The 18,458-nt window shown below is 44.8% G+C and overlaps 1 protein-coding gene across 2 annotated transcripts in view; it reads left to right on the top strand.

Annotated features, from left to right (window-relative positions):
• Positions 1-10,884: 10,884 nt before the first annotated feature.
• HLF (HLF transcription factor, PAR bZIP family member) overlaps positions 10,885-18,458 on the top strand; it is a 59,774-nt gene continuing 52,200 nt past the window's right edge. The window contains exons 1-2 of one of the 2 annotated variants that reach the window (XM_054458023.2): positions 10,885-11,528; positions 13,683-14,018. In XM_054458023.2, coding sequence (XP_054313998.1) covers positions 11,414-11,528; positions 13,683-14,018 — 451 coding nt within the window. In that variant the 5' untranslated portion in view covers positions 10,885-11,413. The remainder of the gene's footprint in view (positions 11,529-13,682; positions 14,019-18,458) is intronic. The other variant, XM_054458022.2, reaches the window with a different exon arrangement.

Below are 18,458 nucleotides of genomic sequence, written 5' to 3'. Positions count from 1 at the left end.
AAGAAAATCCAGGCCAGGCGTGGTGGCTCATGCCTGTAATCCCAGCACTTTGGGAGGCCAAGGCAGGAGGATCACCTGAGGTTGGGAGTTCGAGACCAGCCTCACCAACATGAAGAAACCCCGTCTCTACTAAAAATACAAAAATTGGCCGGGCGTGGTGGCGCATGCCTGTAATCCCAGCTACTCGGGAGACTGAGGGAGGATAATCAATTGAACCCAGGAGGCGGAGGTTGCCATGAACCAAGATTGCAACATTGGACTCCAGGCTGGGCAAAAAGAGTGAAACTCCATCTCCAAAAAAAAAAAAAAAAAAAAGAAAAGAAAAAGAAAGAAAGAAAATCCCATGGGCTGCCTGCCATCTTCTTAACAAAGAACCAGAATGGTTAGGCAATGATATGAGATACCCAGATTACTAGTTATCGGTGGCTTGTAACTACTTAAGCACTGACTGAGTAGCAACTGGACCCACAAGCCTAGAAACACGACAGTAGGTCTCACTTGGACAGGAAGCCATTCTGACTCAGGGTGTGCAGAAACTAACAAGGAAGGAGAGCTGAATGGTCAGGGTTAAGTCACAGTAGGTAAACAGAAACCCAAGCTGGGGAGGTAATGGACACTCTGGGAAGCACTGATAACAAACACAACCAACATTCAGATTTGGATAAAAGCTGACAGCAAAGGAGGAAGGACCACGTTACTGAACTCTGTAAATGATATTTTTCACTCCTTCGGGGCAGGCAAATAAGAAGAGTTGAAATGTGAGAGTTGGAAAAAACAATGATTGGCAAACTGATCAGTTTAGATGACCCACCTTTCGATGACCCACAATGTTGGTGTTGCCCCAGTGAAATCTGTATATTTAAGCCTTCAAACAGTTACTGAATGTCTTCTATGTAGTGGGTATACTGTTTGGTGGAAGGACACATGTCAAGAGGAAAGAACCACACCCTTGAGGAGCAGTCGGGGAGATGGACATGAAAGCAAAAGTGTCAGGAGCACAAAGGAGGACTAACTTTTTCTGGGGGCATCAGGAAGGTTTCACCAAGGAAGGCAGCTGAGCGGAGCCCTGAAGATTGAAACAGCCATTCATCCGACCAGGACAGGAAAGCTAGCATGAAGCATGAGAGCATGCCAACTCATATTTATTGAGCTTATCCTTTGTGCCAGGCACTAGTCTAAGTTCTACCTAGGTATTAATGCATCTAATCCTCATCTGTGAGCTTGGTACAGTTACTCTGCTCATTTTACTGTTGGGAAAACTGAAGCACCCAGAAGATCAGTGACTTACCCAAAGTCACCCACTCAGCTAATTCATGGTGGAACCAGCATTGAGCTCCAGTGGTCTTGCTCCAGAGCTCCTTTTTGAGAACCACTGAGATAGACTTAGACTGAATTTTGGTTTCTGCTCCTTACTAGCTATGTGACCTCAACATGTTACTCAACCTCTCAAAGCTTCAATATCCTCATCTACAAAATGAAAAATTCAGTGGGCATATGTACTTCTGTCTGCCTGGGGTTCCTTCCTCTTGGAAATTGCTCCTCCTTTCCCTCTAACCATCACTGCCAGTTGGAATGGTCACGTTCTTAACAGCCCCATCACTAATTAATCCAAGAATGGACAGCTGATCTAAGCTGGGCCTATCTAAACCCTTTTCTGAGAACTTTTTTCCCCTAGGCTGAAGTGCAGTGGTGCAATCTTGGCTCACTGCAACCTCCACCTCCTAGGTTCAAGCGATTCTCGTGCCTCAGCCTCCTGAGTAGCTGGGATTACAGGTGCGAACCACTACAGTTAGATAATTTTGGTATTTTCAGTAGAGACAGGAGTTTGCCATGTTGGCCAGACTGGTCTCAAACCGGGCCTCAAGTGATCTGCCCACCTCGGCCTCCCAAAGTGCTGGGATTACAGGTGTTAGTCACCGTGCCTGGCCTCTCTGGGATTTTTTAAACTAAAACTGAGAAAGAAAATTAGTCCCTCTCTGGTGGAGGAAAGGCAAATATGTAAAACTCCTGAGCTACTGGAAGTCACATGCTCCAGTGTGTGGTAGAGGTTAAGTTTGCAGAGAATAAAAACAACACAAAAAGAGAAGAAAGAGACTGAAAACGCTTTCAAAACTCCTGCATTTGCCTAAGCCAGTTCGACTTGGGTTTATGACATAGGAAAGAATTTTCATCAGTAAGAAATAGTAGTACCCGTTTCCTAGGGTTGTTTTAAAGATGGGTTACCACGATGCATGCAAAGAATTTAGCACAATGCCTAGCCCAGTCAGTAGTCAGCAAATAATAGTTCTTACTGTTACAATAATCAGTGTCATTCTTCCTCTAGTAAGCTTTGCATTCCAGAAAACTGGACAGCTTGTATTCAGACTGTGGTATTCCTGCCTGTGTAGACCATACTGGCATTCCTCTCTCACTCCCTGCCTCCCTGATGTACTCTTATTCTATCCACAAAACCTTACTTGAAGCTCATCTATAAAGACTTCTTTGAGCCCTTCGGACAGAGTTAATCACTTTCCCATTCATACTCCCTTTTTCCTTATTTATCAGTGATACCTATCACACTGAGATAGGTATTTGGTTAAGCTGCTGTAGCCCCACGTGACTGTAAGGTCTTTGTGACCATATTTCTCCTCCTTGCTTTAGTCCTCAGTGCCCAGCACAGTGCCTGGCTTAAGAAAGCCCTCCCATCAGTGTTGTGTGCATCGAGGAGCAGAGGACTAAGTTGTCGTCTCAGGAAAGCAGACCTGCTGAAAGCTCATCAATCTTAATGTTCCCTGCCTGACACCAAAAATGCATTAACAGATGGGGAATGGTGTGCTTGGAACCTAGTAAAAGCGAAGTCCAAAGAGTCAGGAATGTTGCCTCCAGTGCTGTAAAAAGACTAGCAGATGCAATCCCTTTGAGGCATAATGAGTAACCCTAGAATGTGTCTATTGATGTGTAAGATCTAAAACCACAGCGGGCCAAGCAAGACCTTTCAGGATGCTTCCTCTTGCTTCTCTCACCCTGGCTGCAAGTCCCTGGGATGGAAACATTCACATCCACATGCTCAATTGGAAAGAAGTACTCGGCAAGGCTATGCGCACCTGGCTGGCACTGCCTGATGTCACTAAGGTCATGCAATTCACTCCCCTTGCTCTGATTCCATGCTCAGCAAGAAAGCTCCCATGGAGAGTATCCCTACAGGGCAGGGAACACATTGTCCAGCTGACACAAATTTTTAAGTATTGCTTGAAGTTCAACACACCTGGCATGCGTCTTAGAAAGACCTCCTTTTTAAAGGAAAGCTATGCCAGGCTAATCTGGTTGCACATGGTACGTGCCAGTGTCTGAGTTAAACCAGCTGCCTTGGGCTCTATAATTGGACCAATTACCAATGTTCCAACAAAGACACTCATTTACAGGTATAAGGTTAGCCAATCACTTATGAGATGGCTCATGTGAGACTCCACCCAGTGCAGAAACTTCAAAGAAGATGGTGACAATGTCTATGAATCAGAACCTTTGTTTTGGGATTAAGACACAATAAAGGGAGGGAAGTTGGTCCTGATGCCCTACATGATGATAGGCCATTGTTCAAGTTCTCCCCAGGTTTTCAGGATGCATTGGTTATGAAAATACTTGGTCCAACAGAGCATGCATACCCTCAGCATGGTTTTGTGGTCTTGCTCTCCACTTGTTTAGCTTAAAAATAAACTCTGATCACCTGAGGATACCTGGTCTTATATTTTCCATGCACATAAAAGAGCCTGAAGTGCAGCTTAGAAATTATATATAATTTTTAATTTTGATTTTCAAGTTATATTTTAGAATGTGGTTGATGTCAGTCAATTTCACTCAGCCTAATTGACATTGGATCCTAAGCAAATTAAAGACTAGATTCTGAGTCATGGTGATTTTCTGCCTCTACAGCTCAACTGTCTCTACCTTCAGCTGCATTTACTAGACTTGAAATAATTTTAAAGTCTTAGTTAATCCACAAATTTCTATTCCTTCACCCTTTATGAAGATATAGGAAATATGTATTCTTTTCTGACTCTGGCTGAGTGGCTATTTGGAATCTGCTATATTTGATTTTTTTACTGAACTTCAAACTTGTGTTTTTTGTTTTTTTATTATACTTTAAGTTTTAGGGTACATGCGCACAACGTGCAGGTTAGTTACATATATATACATGTGCCATGTTGGTGTGCTGCACCCAGTAACTCGTCATTTAACATTAGGTATATCTCCAAATGCTATCCCTCCCCCCTCCCCCCACCCCGCAACAGGCCCTGGTGTGTGATGTTCCCCTTCCTGTGTCCATGTGTTCTCATTGTTCAATTCCCCTTTTGGAGACTGGGAGCAATAGAATGTAGTTGCCCCTGGTGAGAGAAAAGGGTGAGAAGAAAAAAGGATGTGTGTTGGGATGAAAAGTAGCTTCTAATATCATGGACTACATCAACAGTTTTGCAGATTCATAAGTGGGAGCATCTCTGCAAAGGAGCAGAGAAACCAGAAAATGCAAAAAAGCCCCAAATAGCAAGCCCTCACATTTGTTTAGCGCTTCACAATGTACCAAGCACCTCCACATGAGTTATCTCATTTAATCCTCCTAGCAACTCTGCAAGCTGGGAAGCACAGGCATTAGTTTATATTTCACACAAAGAAACTTGAGATCAGAGAGGTTATCCAAGGTCACGGGACAGAGGCAGGATTTGAACCAGTTAGAAACGGAGTAAGTTTATTGAATGAATGTTTGTCATTCATTTACTAGAGCAAGGTTAAGAGTGCAAGCACTGGAGTCAAGCAGACCTGTTTTCAACTCATAGCTTCTCCATGTATTAGCTAGCCATAGGATCATGACAAGTCACTAATTTCTCTGGGCCTCACTGTCCTCATCTGAAAAAATGGGAATAATGAAATATACCCTATTCCGTTGTCACAAGTAATACATGAGATAATATATTTAACAGGTCTAACGTTGCTCCAGAACACAGTTAAACACACAACAATTTATGCCTTCTTCATGCTGTTGTTGGCATTTGTTGTAGCAGTAGAAGTAGTAATAGTGGCAGGTGTCAATGTATATCTGGCCCCAAATCCTGTGTTCATTCTATGCAACACACTGCATTGATTTTTTTTTCTTCTTCTCCTTTTACCACGCATATTTTTTCTTTCTCTTTTATACAGTTTTCTTTCTTCCTCCTTCCTACCACATGTATAGAAATCCTACCATCCTCTGATTTGAAACACACATACAGACACACGCCTGATTTAGTACCTCTTCTACCTATCTGCCTCTCTTAGTCTTTCCTACTCATTTACCCAAACAATAAAGGGCTCAGGGAAAGGACGGGGAAGCCTCAAGGAAAGCATAGGGAAGGACTCATGCTCCTTTACATAAATCAGTCTCGGAGGAGGGCTTGGCATTCCCAACAAATGTTTTATTGTTTTGGTTTCCATGATCCTACACCAAGTGAAGAGATTTGAGGGTCTCCAGTAGTTAAGCTAATTAGATATAATTTTTCTTTTTGGTGCTTTAGCTGAGTTAGAGGTTTCGGGAAGGAGAGAAGGAACAAGTCTGGGTTAGGCATATCTAGCCTAACTCCCACGTGATGCCTTTCACTTCTGAATTAATTCCCTGGATAAACTGCCCTTTCTGACAACGAGATAAACAGGTTCATCTAGAGGTTTGGCTCACTGGACTATAAAGCCCTTCGTAACCACAGTGCTCGTCTCCATCCACCCCAGGCTCCTAGCCCCAAGTAGGCTACAGTGGCAGGCATTGTGTGCTCAACAAGGCTTCACACCCACTGGGAATCTGAAACATAAACACTGCTTACACTGCAAAGTTCTCTCTGCAGACCTGCAAGGCTGGTGCCAAAATGGCTGCCTCACATCTGCCCCCACCGGGCTGCACAAAGGACTCCCCACCCAATCTCACTATCAAAACTTCTGAAATGACAGGACAGGTGGCAACCACTGGCTGGGCAAAAGGCTGATTTCCAGAACTTCAGAGGAGAGCTGTGCTGGCATCTTTTAAGAAGTTGATTCTGGGGAACGTTTCTTCTATGGTCATTCCTATTTTTAGGACAGTTTTAAACCTCCAGAGCTTCTGCTATTCCTTTCTCCTTGAAGGACCAACTGAAGGGTTTTTCATTGGCTTGTCAAATGTTCTTTATCTAGTATTTGTCTGTTCGAATTTCTCTAACAAAGAGGTTTAGTTTTGACTTACTGTTTAAGCACATGCAGGTTAAGACAGGAGCACTGAGGCATTACTAGTTGTAACCAAAGACATCCAATAGGCTTAATCATTTGCTCATACACAAAAAAGCAAATTGGATAATGCCTCTGCTTTTGGCTCTTATCTAACTTAATGTGGACAACTTTGTAGAGGTCTTGTCAACAAACTGAATGAGCCACTGAAAGTGAGGCATCCATTGTAGCCGTAAACTTTGGTGAACTTTTTTCTGTTGCTAGATATGAATCAGATCCCAGGAAACTTAGAAAGAACATAGAAATAGCATTATTCTGTCCTTAGTGATAAAACACCCATTTTTCCTCGGGGTCAAAAGTTTGGGTCACCCACAAATACACAGTCAAATAATTGTCAGCAATAACATCAAAACAATTCAAGGGCGGGGGGGCCAGGCGCGGTGGCTCATGCCTGTAATACCAGCACTCTGGGAAGCCGAGGCCCGCGGATCACCTGAGGTCGGGAGTTCGAGACCAGGCTGGCCAACATGCAGAACCCCGTCGCTACTAAAAATACTAATACTAAATACTAATACCCCATCGCTACTAAAAATACTAATAAAAATTAGCCGGATGTGGTGGCTGGTGCCTGTAATCCCAGCTACTCAGGAGGCTGAGGCAGGAGAATTGCTTGAACCTAGGAGGCAGAGGTTGTGGTGAGCTGAGATCACGCCATTGCACTCCAGTCTGGGCAACAAGAGCGAGACTCCATCTCAAAACAAAACAAAACACAACAACAACAACAACAAAAAAAACAATTCAAGGGGGAAATGAAAGTCTAAAGCAATTGGATATCCCCATGAGTAAAACCAACCTTAATCCTTACCTCATAGTATACACAAAAATTAATTTGAAATGGGTCATAAGCCTAAATGAAAAAGCTTAAACTATGAAAGTTATAAAGGAAAGTATAGGAGAATATCTCCAGAACTCGGGAGTAGTCAAAAGTTTCCTAGTTCATGGCAAGCAATAATCATGAAAAACAAATTGACAAATTGAACTTTGTCAAAATTAAAAACTACTCATGGAAAGATGTTATTATAAAAACTAATCAGCAAGCCACAGATTGGAAGAAAATATTCGCAACACACAAACATCTGACAAAGAGACTATCCAAAGTATATAAAAGAACTCCTAAAATTCAGTAATCAAAAGATAACCAAATTCAAAAATGGGAAAGAGACTGGAACAGGAAGATGTACAAGTTACTAAGAAGCACATGAAGTAGCACATGCCATCATTTGTCATCAGGAAAATTCAGATGAAAGGTCCATTGAGAACTGACTATCCACCCACTAGAATGGCTACAAGTTTTAAGAGAAACTGACACCAGCAAATATTGGTGAGGCGCTAGAACAACCAGAACTCTCATATACTGCTGCTGGAAATGCAGGACAATTTACCTGCTTCAGAAGACTATGGAAGAGCTTCTTCTAAAGTAAGACACACATCTTTTCTATGATCCAGCAATCCTACTCCTATTTGTTTATCCAAGAGAAATGAAAGCATGTGTTCACAAAAGAACTCAGACAAGAATGCTCATAAACATTTTATTCATGCCTAAAAACTGGAAACAACTCAAATGTCCACCAATACAACAGACAAACTTTTGTATATTCATAGAGCGGAATACTACTCACTAATATAAAGAAATGAACTACATGCAACATTGGTGAATGTCTAAAATATTGTGCAGAGTGAAAGAAGCTACACACAAGAGAGTATATACAGTATGATTTCACTTGTATGAAATTGTAAAACAAGCAAAATGAATCTATGGTGTAAGGAGGCCATGTGAAGAGAAAGAGAAGGCCAGCCGTCCCAGTGTCCCAGCTGAGCCTAACCTAGATTGCAGAATAATAAGAAATAATAAAATGGTGGTTGTTTCAAGCCACTAGGTTTTGGAGTGATCTGTTACACAGCAATCAATAATCAGAATCATTGCTTTCCTCATGGAATTGTCAGAACTATGTGATATGACACTCATGGAAGGGCTCTGTAAGTGGACAAGTGCTAAGCACTTGTGAGCGGCAGTTATCTCTGGGCATATGTGCAGACTGGGGTTAGTGCTCATTAAGGATATGTCCATTTGAGAATTAACCTGTGGAATTCAGAGGGTCTTACTACCCAACCAATATAAGCTTTGGTTTATTCTATCCCTCTCCTTCCTCTTGAGCAGCCATCCACAACTGCTTCTGGGGAAGAGAGAGAGAGAAAGAGAAAGAAAGATATTTATGGTTTGTTAAAAAATGAAAGAAAATAACATCTACAAATAGCCAGAGTAGAAAAGATGTACCAGTTTCATTTATCTTGTTAAGGAATGGGGCTAGATTTAAGATTAGCCAATGCTTATAATTTTTAAGACTCCAAGAAATACCTTTGAAGTTAGAGAAGGATGGAGAGAAGTGAGAGGCAGTCACCATGGTCTAAGGGGCTGGTCCTCAATCTGGTCCGTGACATGTTGATCAGGCTCAGGGAAATTAAATTAAATGAACCAAATTCCCAAGAAACTGATCGATCAACCAGAATGCCAGTTTATCCACTTGCAATGAGAAATGCAATTTCCAAGCCACAGTATTTGGCTCTGTCAGGTGGTAAAGAGAAGATTACTCTGGGAAACCAGATTACTTGACCTGATAAGAGTTTCATGTCTGGAAACATGGGGAAGTGAGGACATGCAGAGAACCATGAGCAGGTGGAGCACTTTGGGTGTGCTGAGTAATGTCAGTGGACTGTTATACAAAGCTTAGGTAATGCATCTTTCATGCACCTGGAATCTGCAATCTAACAGATTTCTAACCAGGCTGAGAGGATGCTCTCAGTCCTCCCAGTTTATGGACTTACAGGGATGTAAGGAACTCAAGACAGGGAAATAGCCTCTTTCTCCAAAAGGATAGTGGAGATGGGGTCCCTTTTTAATTAAAAAAAATATATATATAATATAATCGATGGATTCAGACCGTTCACGAGAGACTATTACCTCCACGCCCAGCTCAGGCACCTTCTCTAGAATCCCTTTCCTAATAATGTAAGTGCCCCTGTCACCTCCATCTATCCATTTTTGTTCTTTTAAGACTATTTTATATTGTTTGCTTATATGCCAAACCCTAAACGATGAGTTCTTGAAGGTTAAAATTATGTCTTATTCATCTTTTTTCACTGGCCCCCGCATAGTCGCTGGTATACATACCGTGGTGCTCAATAAATGCATGTAGCATTAACTAAAAGTTTGCTGTTTCTGGAATTTGTCTGAAACCTGAAACACTGCAACACCATCTCACTTAGAACGTTGCCTTACCCTTTTGCCATAATTTTAGAGTGAGGAAGTAGAGGTCACTGGATTATGTGTCCTTTTATGAGGAACCTACAGCTCAGGGCAGAAAGGCACTTGCCGGAATCACTCTGCCAGGGAACTCTGAACCCCCCTGCGCCGCCGCTCCTGATCTCCGGGGTTTCAGGCGCCTCCTCTCTTACGACCCCCTCCTGGGGAAGTAAACCCCATCAAGACACCACCACATCCTTCCCCAGCGACTCAGCCTGGGGTCACAAAGGCCTTTACGTCTCACTGAAAAACAGTTTTCTTTCATTTGTGCCCATTCGTTCTTGCAGCCCCTTCCCCAGATCGAACTACCCTAGTCTTACTAAGGAGAGGTAAGGAGGGAGGGGAAGAACCTGCCTGGCCCCCCGCGGAGCTCTCCAGGGGGCATCGCGGCTGCACGCCAGCGCCCGCACCACCCCACGCGGGAAGGGAGCTACCACACAGGGGGTCGCACGCAGCTCTCGGGGACCGTGGGCGCCACGGGATCAAACTGGCAGAGGGAGACGCTGCAGCTGCTGTGACAGCAAGGAAAGCCGAAACCCCTTTAGGGGATACTTTACAAAATTATTTTAATCACCGTGCAAACCTAATAACTTGACCCAAGCACAGTCACCTGTACTCACCCAGAGTAAATATTCCTAAAATCCCGTTCAGTGTGTCTGTGTCTCTCCCGCCTCTTTCCGTTTCAGGCAAATGTCTACCCCCCTCGCCCCCCACCGTTAACACCTCTCGGCAGCGTGGGAAACAGTGCCCAGCAGCTCAGTCCTCCGCTTCCCGCTCTGCTTTTTGCATCCCATTCGGACTTATAGGAAGTATTTATTTTTTGGTGGTGGTGGAAACTCGGCAAGAAAGAAGACGCTAAGCTTGGCTGGGGCCAGGAGAAATATTGAGAAGAGTCGTTACCTTCAATCCAACCTAAACCAATCATCTCAAACTTGGCTACTCTTTGGAACCACCTGGGGAGCTTTAAAAATTAGGGACGCCCTCATAGCACCGCAGAGGTTCTAATCTAATTGATCTGGGATGCGTCCTGGGCATCGGGATTTTTTTAAACTCCTCAGGTTATTCCCAGCTTGAAAACTATGGATATAAATTTCTCATTCCTCTTCCCACCCAGACAAAAAAAAAAAAAAAAAATCTAAGCCTAAATTGATGGCCCAGGGAATCTGGCACCTGCTTCCCTGCAAGCAGCCAGTGCTGCAAGGTCCCGGAAAATCGGCGCGCGCGGCGACGCTAAACACGCGGCGGCGGGGCAAGCGGGCCAGGCGGGCGGGGCCGCGCGTGGCCCCGCCCCCGCACGCCTATGGGCGCGAGGTGCGGGCCCTGACGTCACTCTTGTCAGGGCCGCGGCACATGGGCGGCCGGATGCGCTGAGCCCGGCGCTGCGGGGCCGCGGAGCGCTGGGGAGCAGCGGCCGCCGGCGCGGGGAGGGGGGTGGGGTGGGACGGCGCGCCGCCTCCGGTGCTGGCACTAGGGGCTGGGGTCGGTGCGGTGCCTTCTGCCCTTCTGCAGCCGTCGACATTTTTTTTTCTTTCTTTTTTTCAATTTTGAACATTTTGCAAAACGAGGGGTCCGAGGCAGGTGAGAGCATCCTGCACGTCGCCGGGGAGCCCGCGGGCACTTGGCGCGCTCTCCTGGGACCGTCTGCACTGGAAACCCGAAAGTTTTTTTTTAATATATATTTTTATGCAGATGTATTTATAAAGATACAAGTAATTTTTTTCTTCCCTTTTCTCCACCGCCTTGAGAGCGAGTACTTTTGGCAAAGGACGGAGGAAAAGCTCAGCAACATTTTAGGGGGCGGTTGTTTCTTTCTTTCTTATTTCTTTTTTTAAGGGGAAAAAATTTGAGTGCATCGCGATGGAGAAAATGTCCCGACCGCTCCCCCTGAATCCCACCTTTATCCCGCCTCCCTACGGCGTGCTCAGGTCCCTGCTGGAGAACCCGCTGAAGCTCCCCCTTCACCACGAAGACGGTGAGCGCTGCCGCGGCCCCGCTCCGGGAAGGGACGACGCTCCGGGGGTCCCCCTCCGCGGCCGGGCACGCCCGCTGGAGCATCCCCCCACCCCGCTCCCGCCCTGTCCCGCGGCGCCCCGGCCCCGCGCTGATGAAATTGAGGAGCTCACCCAGCACCCTTCCTCCCCTTCCTCCTCCTCCATGAAAGGGGAGGGACCCCTCCTGAGCTACATTTAAAAGAGCTTCGGGCACCCGGCCTCCCTGGGTCCCGCTCCTGCGGCGCGGGTGGGAGGTGTAACTTGACAGGTCAGGATCGTTCCCTAGAACGAGGCACACCCGCACGCAGAGCGAGCCCGCTTGCGGAGGGCAGAGCCTCCCGGGCTGGAGGGAAGAAACCCTGGGGCCTGGTTCTGTGCGGGGCAGGGGGCGGGGGTCGGCTTGAGGGAGGGGGTCTCACTGCGTAGCCTGGGTTTTGGGGTTGTGTTACAGCTTCTGTTACTGGTTAGTATTTGCAACTCACAAGGTGTGAGAGAAGACTCGTTTTCTTCCGGTGAAGGGTAGCTGAGAAAGCGGGGTGGGGGCTGGGGCCGGTGGGGGGAGTGGTCTCTCGGCGGGAAGCCGTGCACGCCTCCAGCGCTGACACTTTCCCGGTGCACTTTTTCTGGTGGGAGGGGAGAGCGGAGCAGGCTCACGTGTAACCGCGCAGGAGCCTCCTCTGGCTTGAGCCCTTTCTTGGTAAGTCCCAAACCTTCCGAAGACAACCTTGGCCTTAGCGGTAGAGGAGGGGTACGTGTGATGAGGCCCCAAACCCGGCTAAGTGATGCTACGGATTTGGGTTGATGCGATTTCATGCCTACGGTATCACAGTAGCAAATGCGAACCGTGTGGCTCACAGTGTAAAGTCCTAAAAGGTTATTTGGCTACAAATAGCTTGGGAGTACTTGCACCTTCTTTCCTAGGAGAGGACAACCTGTTGCACTGCAAGAGTTTGCAATCTGCAGATGATAGCCAGGGACCCTTCCCTAACTATCCTATAAGGAAGAGCATTTGGGAGGAAGGGGCTGCCTGCAGGCTTTTGCATCTGTGGGTGTTTTAAGTCAGATTTTCAGATGAGATGGTAGAGGGTTAGAATGGATGGCAGTGGAGGCTGTGTTTCTCTGAAGATGAAACTCAGAAGCAAATTCCTTAATCCCAGATTCCACCCACGACTGAATACTAGAATTGGCAAGATCCGGAATGCTTGTTAAAGACCTAATGGGCGAGCAGTACTTCCAGGTAGCAAATAGCTGCATACTTCCAACATAAGTGTATAGAATAACTCATCTTTTCCAATAGCTGTGCTTTTGAAAGGTTTTGTAAACGCATACTCTTTGTAAATTGGATCATACTCAAATGTTTGGAGAAGAGAAGGAAGAAAACTCTTTGTATTTTTTTAAACTCCTTTTGTAAAAATCAGTGTGCCCCAGTGGCTTTAGAAGCAAACACATGTGAGCTCAGAAAGTTCTCATTTTTCTCTGCCAACATGAGGCATTGTTCAAGTTCCTTCAAGTCTCAGAGCCTCCGAGTCTTTGTTATAAATGGAGGTAATTGTTATTTTGCAAGTTTATTGTGAGATTTTTGAGATAATACATGGAAAGAATCAGGTATCCAGTAGGTGCCCTAAACATGATATTAAAGAAGGGTGGAAGGTCCCTGCTTTACCAAAATAAAGACCACTAACTCACTGGCTTTGTAAGTCTGAATGACCCCATATTGCTGCCGTGATGAATTCTTGGAAGATAATTCAAGCCTGGTTATTGGCTGTTGTTTTCTTAAAAATGACAGCAGTTGTATATAATCGCAGGTGTTATTTTCCTATTTTAGATTTAAGTTATTACTCTTCTGAAATTATGTGCTGAGGCTGTTCTCTGGTTTTTATCCTAGATCAGCCTGTAGCCCTGCCCCAAGGACTAGTGCCTTCTTTCCAAAGTAAATAGGAAGATGTTGAAAAACAGGCAGAGATCCACGTCCTGCCTGAACTTTTAACTCTAGATCTACAAAAGACAGCAGCCAGAGAAGGACCCTGCCATTCGTGAGAAATAGTTTTATAACAGGCCAGGAAAAGTGATAAAAGAGCGGGATTGTTTTTCTTTTCTTTCTTTTTTTTTAAGTCCAACTTTCCCTTCTTCTGCAGCATTTAGTAAAGATAAAGACAAGGAAAAGAAGCTGGATGATGAGAGTAACAGCCCGACGGTCCCCCAGTCGGCATTCCTGGGGCCTACCTTATGGGACAAAACCCTTCCGTATGACGGAGATACTTTCCAGTTGGAATACATGGACCTGGAGGAGTTTTTGTCAGAAAATGGCATTCCCCCCAGCCCATCTCAGCATGACCACAGCCCTCACCCTCCCGGGCTGCAGCCAGCTTCCTCGGCTGCCCCCTCGGTCATGGACCTCAGCAGCCGGGCCTCTGCACCCCTTCACCCTGGCATCCCATCTCCGAACTGTATGCAGAGCCCCATCAGACCAGGTAAGTGCCCTGAAGATTCTTCCTTCAGAAAGGGAGGAGGAGGGTGAATGGGACAGGCAAGATAGAGTTAGCATAAACATCTTAACACTCAGGTTTTAGCAAAGATCCTAAGAGAGTAACCTTCTTCTGCTCCACTCCTGGCAGAGGCTCTCCCACTTTAGTGAGCATCCGTATCACTCATCTGGAGAGTCCGGTAAATACAGACTCTTTGTACCTTCCCCTAGAAATTCTGATTTTGCAAGTCTGGAGTGAGGGTCCAGGAATATGCATTTTAACCAGCTCCCCCATGGGATTCTAATGCAGCTGATCCAAGGGCTGCAGTTTAAGAAATAACAGCTTACAGTTAATGATTTGGATAATTTAAGCCTCCATCGCATCTCCTATCTCTTTTCCTCATTCCCTAAACACATAGATAACAGGTAGACTCTCAATAGGGTTTGGTTTACCTATATTCACTCTTCTCTGTCCTGAAGGAAAAAAAAATGTGAGTAGGGATGTGGGGCAGGTATTTTTTCTTCCATCCTTTTCATCTTGTTTTGTCATTAGCTGAGAAGTAGAATCTAAAAGCAGGCTCTCATATTGTGCTTCTGAGCCTTCTTCAGGACCAGACTCCATCTCTCTCGTTGCTATTCCCATAAACCCAACTGTTCCTACTTTTTTTTTTTTTCATTTTCATCTGTCCATCACACTCAGTCCACCTGTATCAAAGCCCATAAGGCTGCAAGGTCAGCTGTAAATGATCTTGAAATAGTACACAAAAATATCACCTGAAATGACCAGTGCTTCAAAACCCACTGCTAATGCTCAGATATAAACACAGATTGAAGCAGCTTTGAATTCATGCCTTTAGCACCCTGTAGTACAAAATGAACAGGAAGAAAGACAATTTCATGTGCACAGGTAACCAGGAACAAAGATTCAGCCAGATAAATCGTCCGGAAGGTCACAGAGCGGAGGGCCTTAGCTGTGGGGGAAGACAGAAAGCAGGACAATGCGAAACTTGTGCTAGAGATTGTTACTGAACTCCGTGTCCTCGACTCTTGTAGAAATTTCTGTGGCACACGGGGCAAGATTTAAATGGAAGGAAATTATGCAAAGGAGGAAGAGAATACCCCTGGCTCGATATATTCGTATTAAAGTTCTACCTTTCAAATCTCTGTGTGCTGGCCCGTTCTCCAAAATTCACTTTGAATTATAACTCAAGGCCACTGGCTGGAATGGAATTAATTCTTAGCCTCCAGCCACCCCTGGAGGCCGTGGGGGCTTAGGAAAACACTCCTTTATGTGATCCTCATCCCCTGCTACTTAGAATGTGCGGTGCCACTATCTTCAGTTTATTTGTGGGAACAACCAACAAAATGAATAACCCTTCAAAGTGAGAAAACAGCCAGGATAGAAGGGGACAGAACCCCAGTGAGAGACACAATTGTGCCTCGGTCATTGTGCTCTGTAGACTGAGAATCACCACTTTGTAGCTGTGTGACCTTAGAAAGCAACATCATTTCTTGGAGCCTCAGTTTCCCTCTTCGTAGAAGGATACAATTTCTATTTGATTGAGTTATTGTGAAAATTAGGGATAATACGTATAAAGGGTCAAATGATTAGCAATGAGTGTTCTATTTGCAGAAGCAGTTGTGATCATTGTTATATATGTCAACTTTTATTACTTATTTCAATCCCTGTCTTCTGAAATATCTTCTTAAGTTAACTAGGTACTGTACATAACCCTTCCTCTGGAGAGAAATGTCAGGAGATCTTGCCCAGTAGTTACTGGATTGGGGTATTTTGACCCTAACACTTGTAATCAATTGACAAATATTTCTCAGTCCCCTACCAAATTTAGGATGTGTACCATGTTAGGAATACTGTATTTTTTCCCAGGAGACCGCACGTGTTGGGTGTTCACACCTTGGTTCCTACTGAGAGTCAAAAATTGGGGTTTTGGAATTTGAAGCAGCTTGAAAACTCATTTGTCAGAGCTCATTAGAGTCAGTATTGATCAGTGACTCTCGGAAGCTTGGGATGCCCAATCAGAGTTGTAATCCATAGCAAAGAACTCCTGAGTTTCAGGGGATGTCATTTTGTAAGGTTCTGGTGGAAAGACACTGGGATCAAAGGGAAGACTGAGGGTCTAGAAATAAGTTCTCCATGTCAATGTCTTATTTTAAATAATGGAAACACACTTCAACATAATTTCCTTCTTAGAATTGAAAACTCGATAGTCCTCACAGAAAAGGAAAAAAGTTAAACCTCATCTTCAAATACCAAACTTAGGTAAAATAACACTTTGTTGTTCATAGATTGTTGATCATTATAAAGATGCAAAATAAAATTCTAAGAGATGTTGGCTTGATGGATGGATATTGCAAGCAAACCTGAAAAAGGAGAAAGTTCTTGATTATTCTGTGTGGCTCACAGGAGTGACCAGAATAGAAGTACCAAGTTAATCTTGAGGAAAATAAGTCCTCAGAAGGGAAGAGCACAGATGTAGCCTTGGTCATTCTGGGAATTGTATAATTTCAGTCTTGATTGGTGTTTCTCAACCTTGGCACTGTTAATGTTTTGGGTAAATCTTGTGTCTTATGCTTTATAGGATGCTTAGCAGCATCCCTGCCCCTACCTCCTAGTTGCAAGTAGGACCCCCACTGCCCCAGATGTGACAAGTAAAAATGTCTTCAGTCACTGCCAAATGTCCCCTGGGCACAATACAGTCACTCCTGGTGGAGAACCATTGGTCTAGAACTTCGATTTGGACAGCAAAATCTGGACTTACTTTAGGACCCTGTCACACGAATGGATAAACCACGTGCAATGCTTCACGGCAAAACTTTTAAGAAGGTCAGGGGACATTGGGTTGCCAAGAAGAAATACAATATTAATAAGAGCATAATTATACACTTTAGTTGGTAAAACTAAGCCATCAGGCTAATCAGGAGATAATTGCGGAGTAGTTTACCAAACAATTGTTTTTGGCTGTTCACTCAGCATGCATCTTTTGAGCTATGCTCCGTTGTGGTGTTAGTGCTACCTGTTTGGTTGAAGGGCAACGAAACCATGAGATGATAAAGTATGCATTTCTAGGTCTACCCCAAGGATGTCTTGAAATGACAAGGTGAGCATTCTTGTGAATATTTATTTATGTATTTATTTATTTTTTGAGATGGAGTCTCGCTCTGTCACCCAGGCTGGAGTGCAGTGACACAATCTTGGATTACTACAACCTCCACCTCCCAGGTCCAAGCTATTTTCCTGCTTCAGCCTCTCTGGTAGCTGGGATTACAGGCATGCACCACCACGCCTGGCTAATTTTTGTATTTTTAGTAGAGGCGGAGTTTCACTATGTTGGCCCGGCTGGTCTCAAACTCTTGACCTCAAGTGATCCGCCCACCTCGGCCTCCCAAAGTGCTGGGATTACAGGCCTGAGCCACCACAACCTGGCCCATTCTTGTGAATTCTCATACTATTTACCATGACTGCCCCAACCCCTTTCTTATCTTGAGCACCCCATCCCTATTCATCTAACTGTCTGACCAAAGAATGAATCAAATATCTGAAGAAATCCAGTTTTCTTTCAAGAAACAATCCAGGGATTCATTGAAACCTGTTGTGGCTATTGTAGGATCACCAAGCTTTCTGGGCTGACATCTTAATGAAGGGAAGAGTAGTGGTTCTTGGAGGCCACAGCTTACTGCAGGGGCTCCTCGGTCATCCAAGGTGCAGTGTCCTGAATGTTCCTAGGCCAGCAGAGATGGCAGGAGTCATTCTGATGACTTCAATGTTTGCATTTTAGATACTGTCAGAGGTGGGATGTGGGGGTGCTCTCCTGGTACGAATATGTGCTGGGTACTGGAAAAAGAAGAATCTGTTTGCCATGAGAATTGAGCGATTGCTTTAAGGACAGCCATCCCTTTAGGGAAAGTCATCTATAGCAGACAAAGGCAGAGTTATTTTTATATCACATGCTTGTAAAGCCAGATTTGAAATTGTTTCCTCTGGTGGTTTTTCTTTGACTAGCTGGGGGGTGTCCTACCACTGTTAGGCCCATATTCTGCTGAGAATTAAGAAGGCTGTCTTTCTAGTTCTGAGCATGGAGACTGGGTTATGATGAAGGCTGGTTACAGAGTAAAGTGAAAACCCTTACATGTGGTTGTGTGTGGGAAAAGGATGGCATAAGTGGGTGGCACAAAAGGAGCGGGGGTGGGGGAGAACCCATTGTACCTTCGCAATATGGAGTTTTTGTTCTGTGTCTGCCGACCTTCCTTGTGAGAAGGTTTGGGCATGGAAGGAAAACGCTGGCCTGGGAATCTGAGTAATGATGGAGGGAAGTTCTGTGCAGGTGATTCTGGGTTTATGGAAGGTCAGAGGATTCTCTTACTTTTCCCAATATTATAAGGTGAAGCTCCCTTTAAGGGTGTGCAGTTCATGTATCTTTCCAGTCCA

The sequence above is a fragment of the Pongo pygmaeus genome, chromosome 19 (genome assembly GCF_028885625.2).
Source record: "Pongo pygmaeus isolate AG05252 chromosome 19, NHGRI_mPonPyg2-v2.0_pri, whole genome shotgun sequence".
NCBI lineage: Eukaryota > Metazoa > Chordata > Mammalia > Primates > Hominidae > Pongo > Pongo pygmaeus.
The sequence above is the reverse complement of the archived record's forward strand: the minus strand, read 5'-3'. Positions and strand labels throughout refer to the sequence as shown.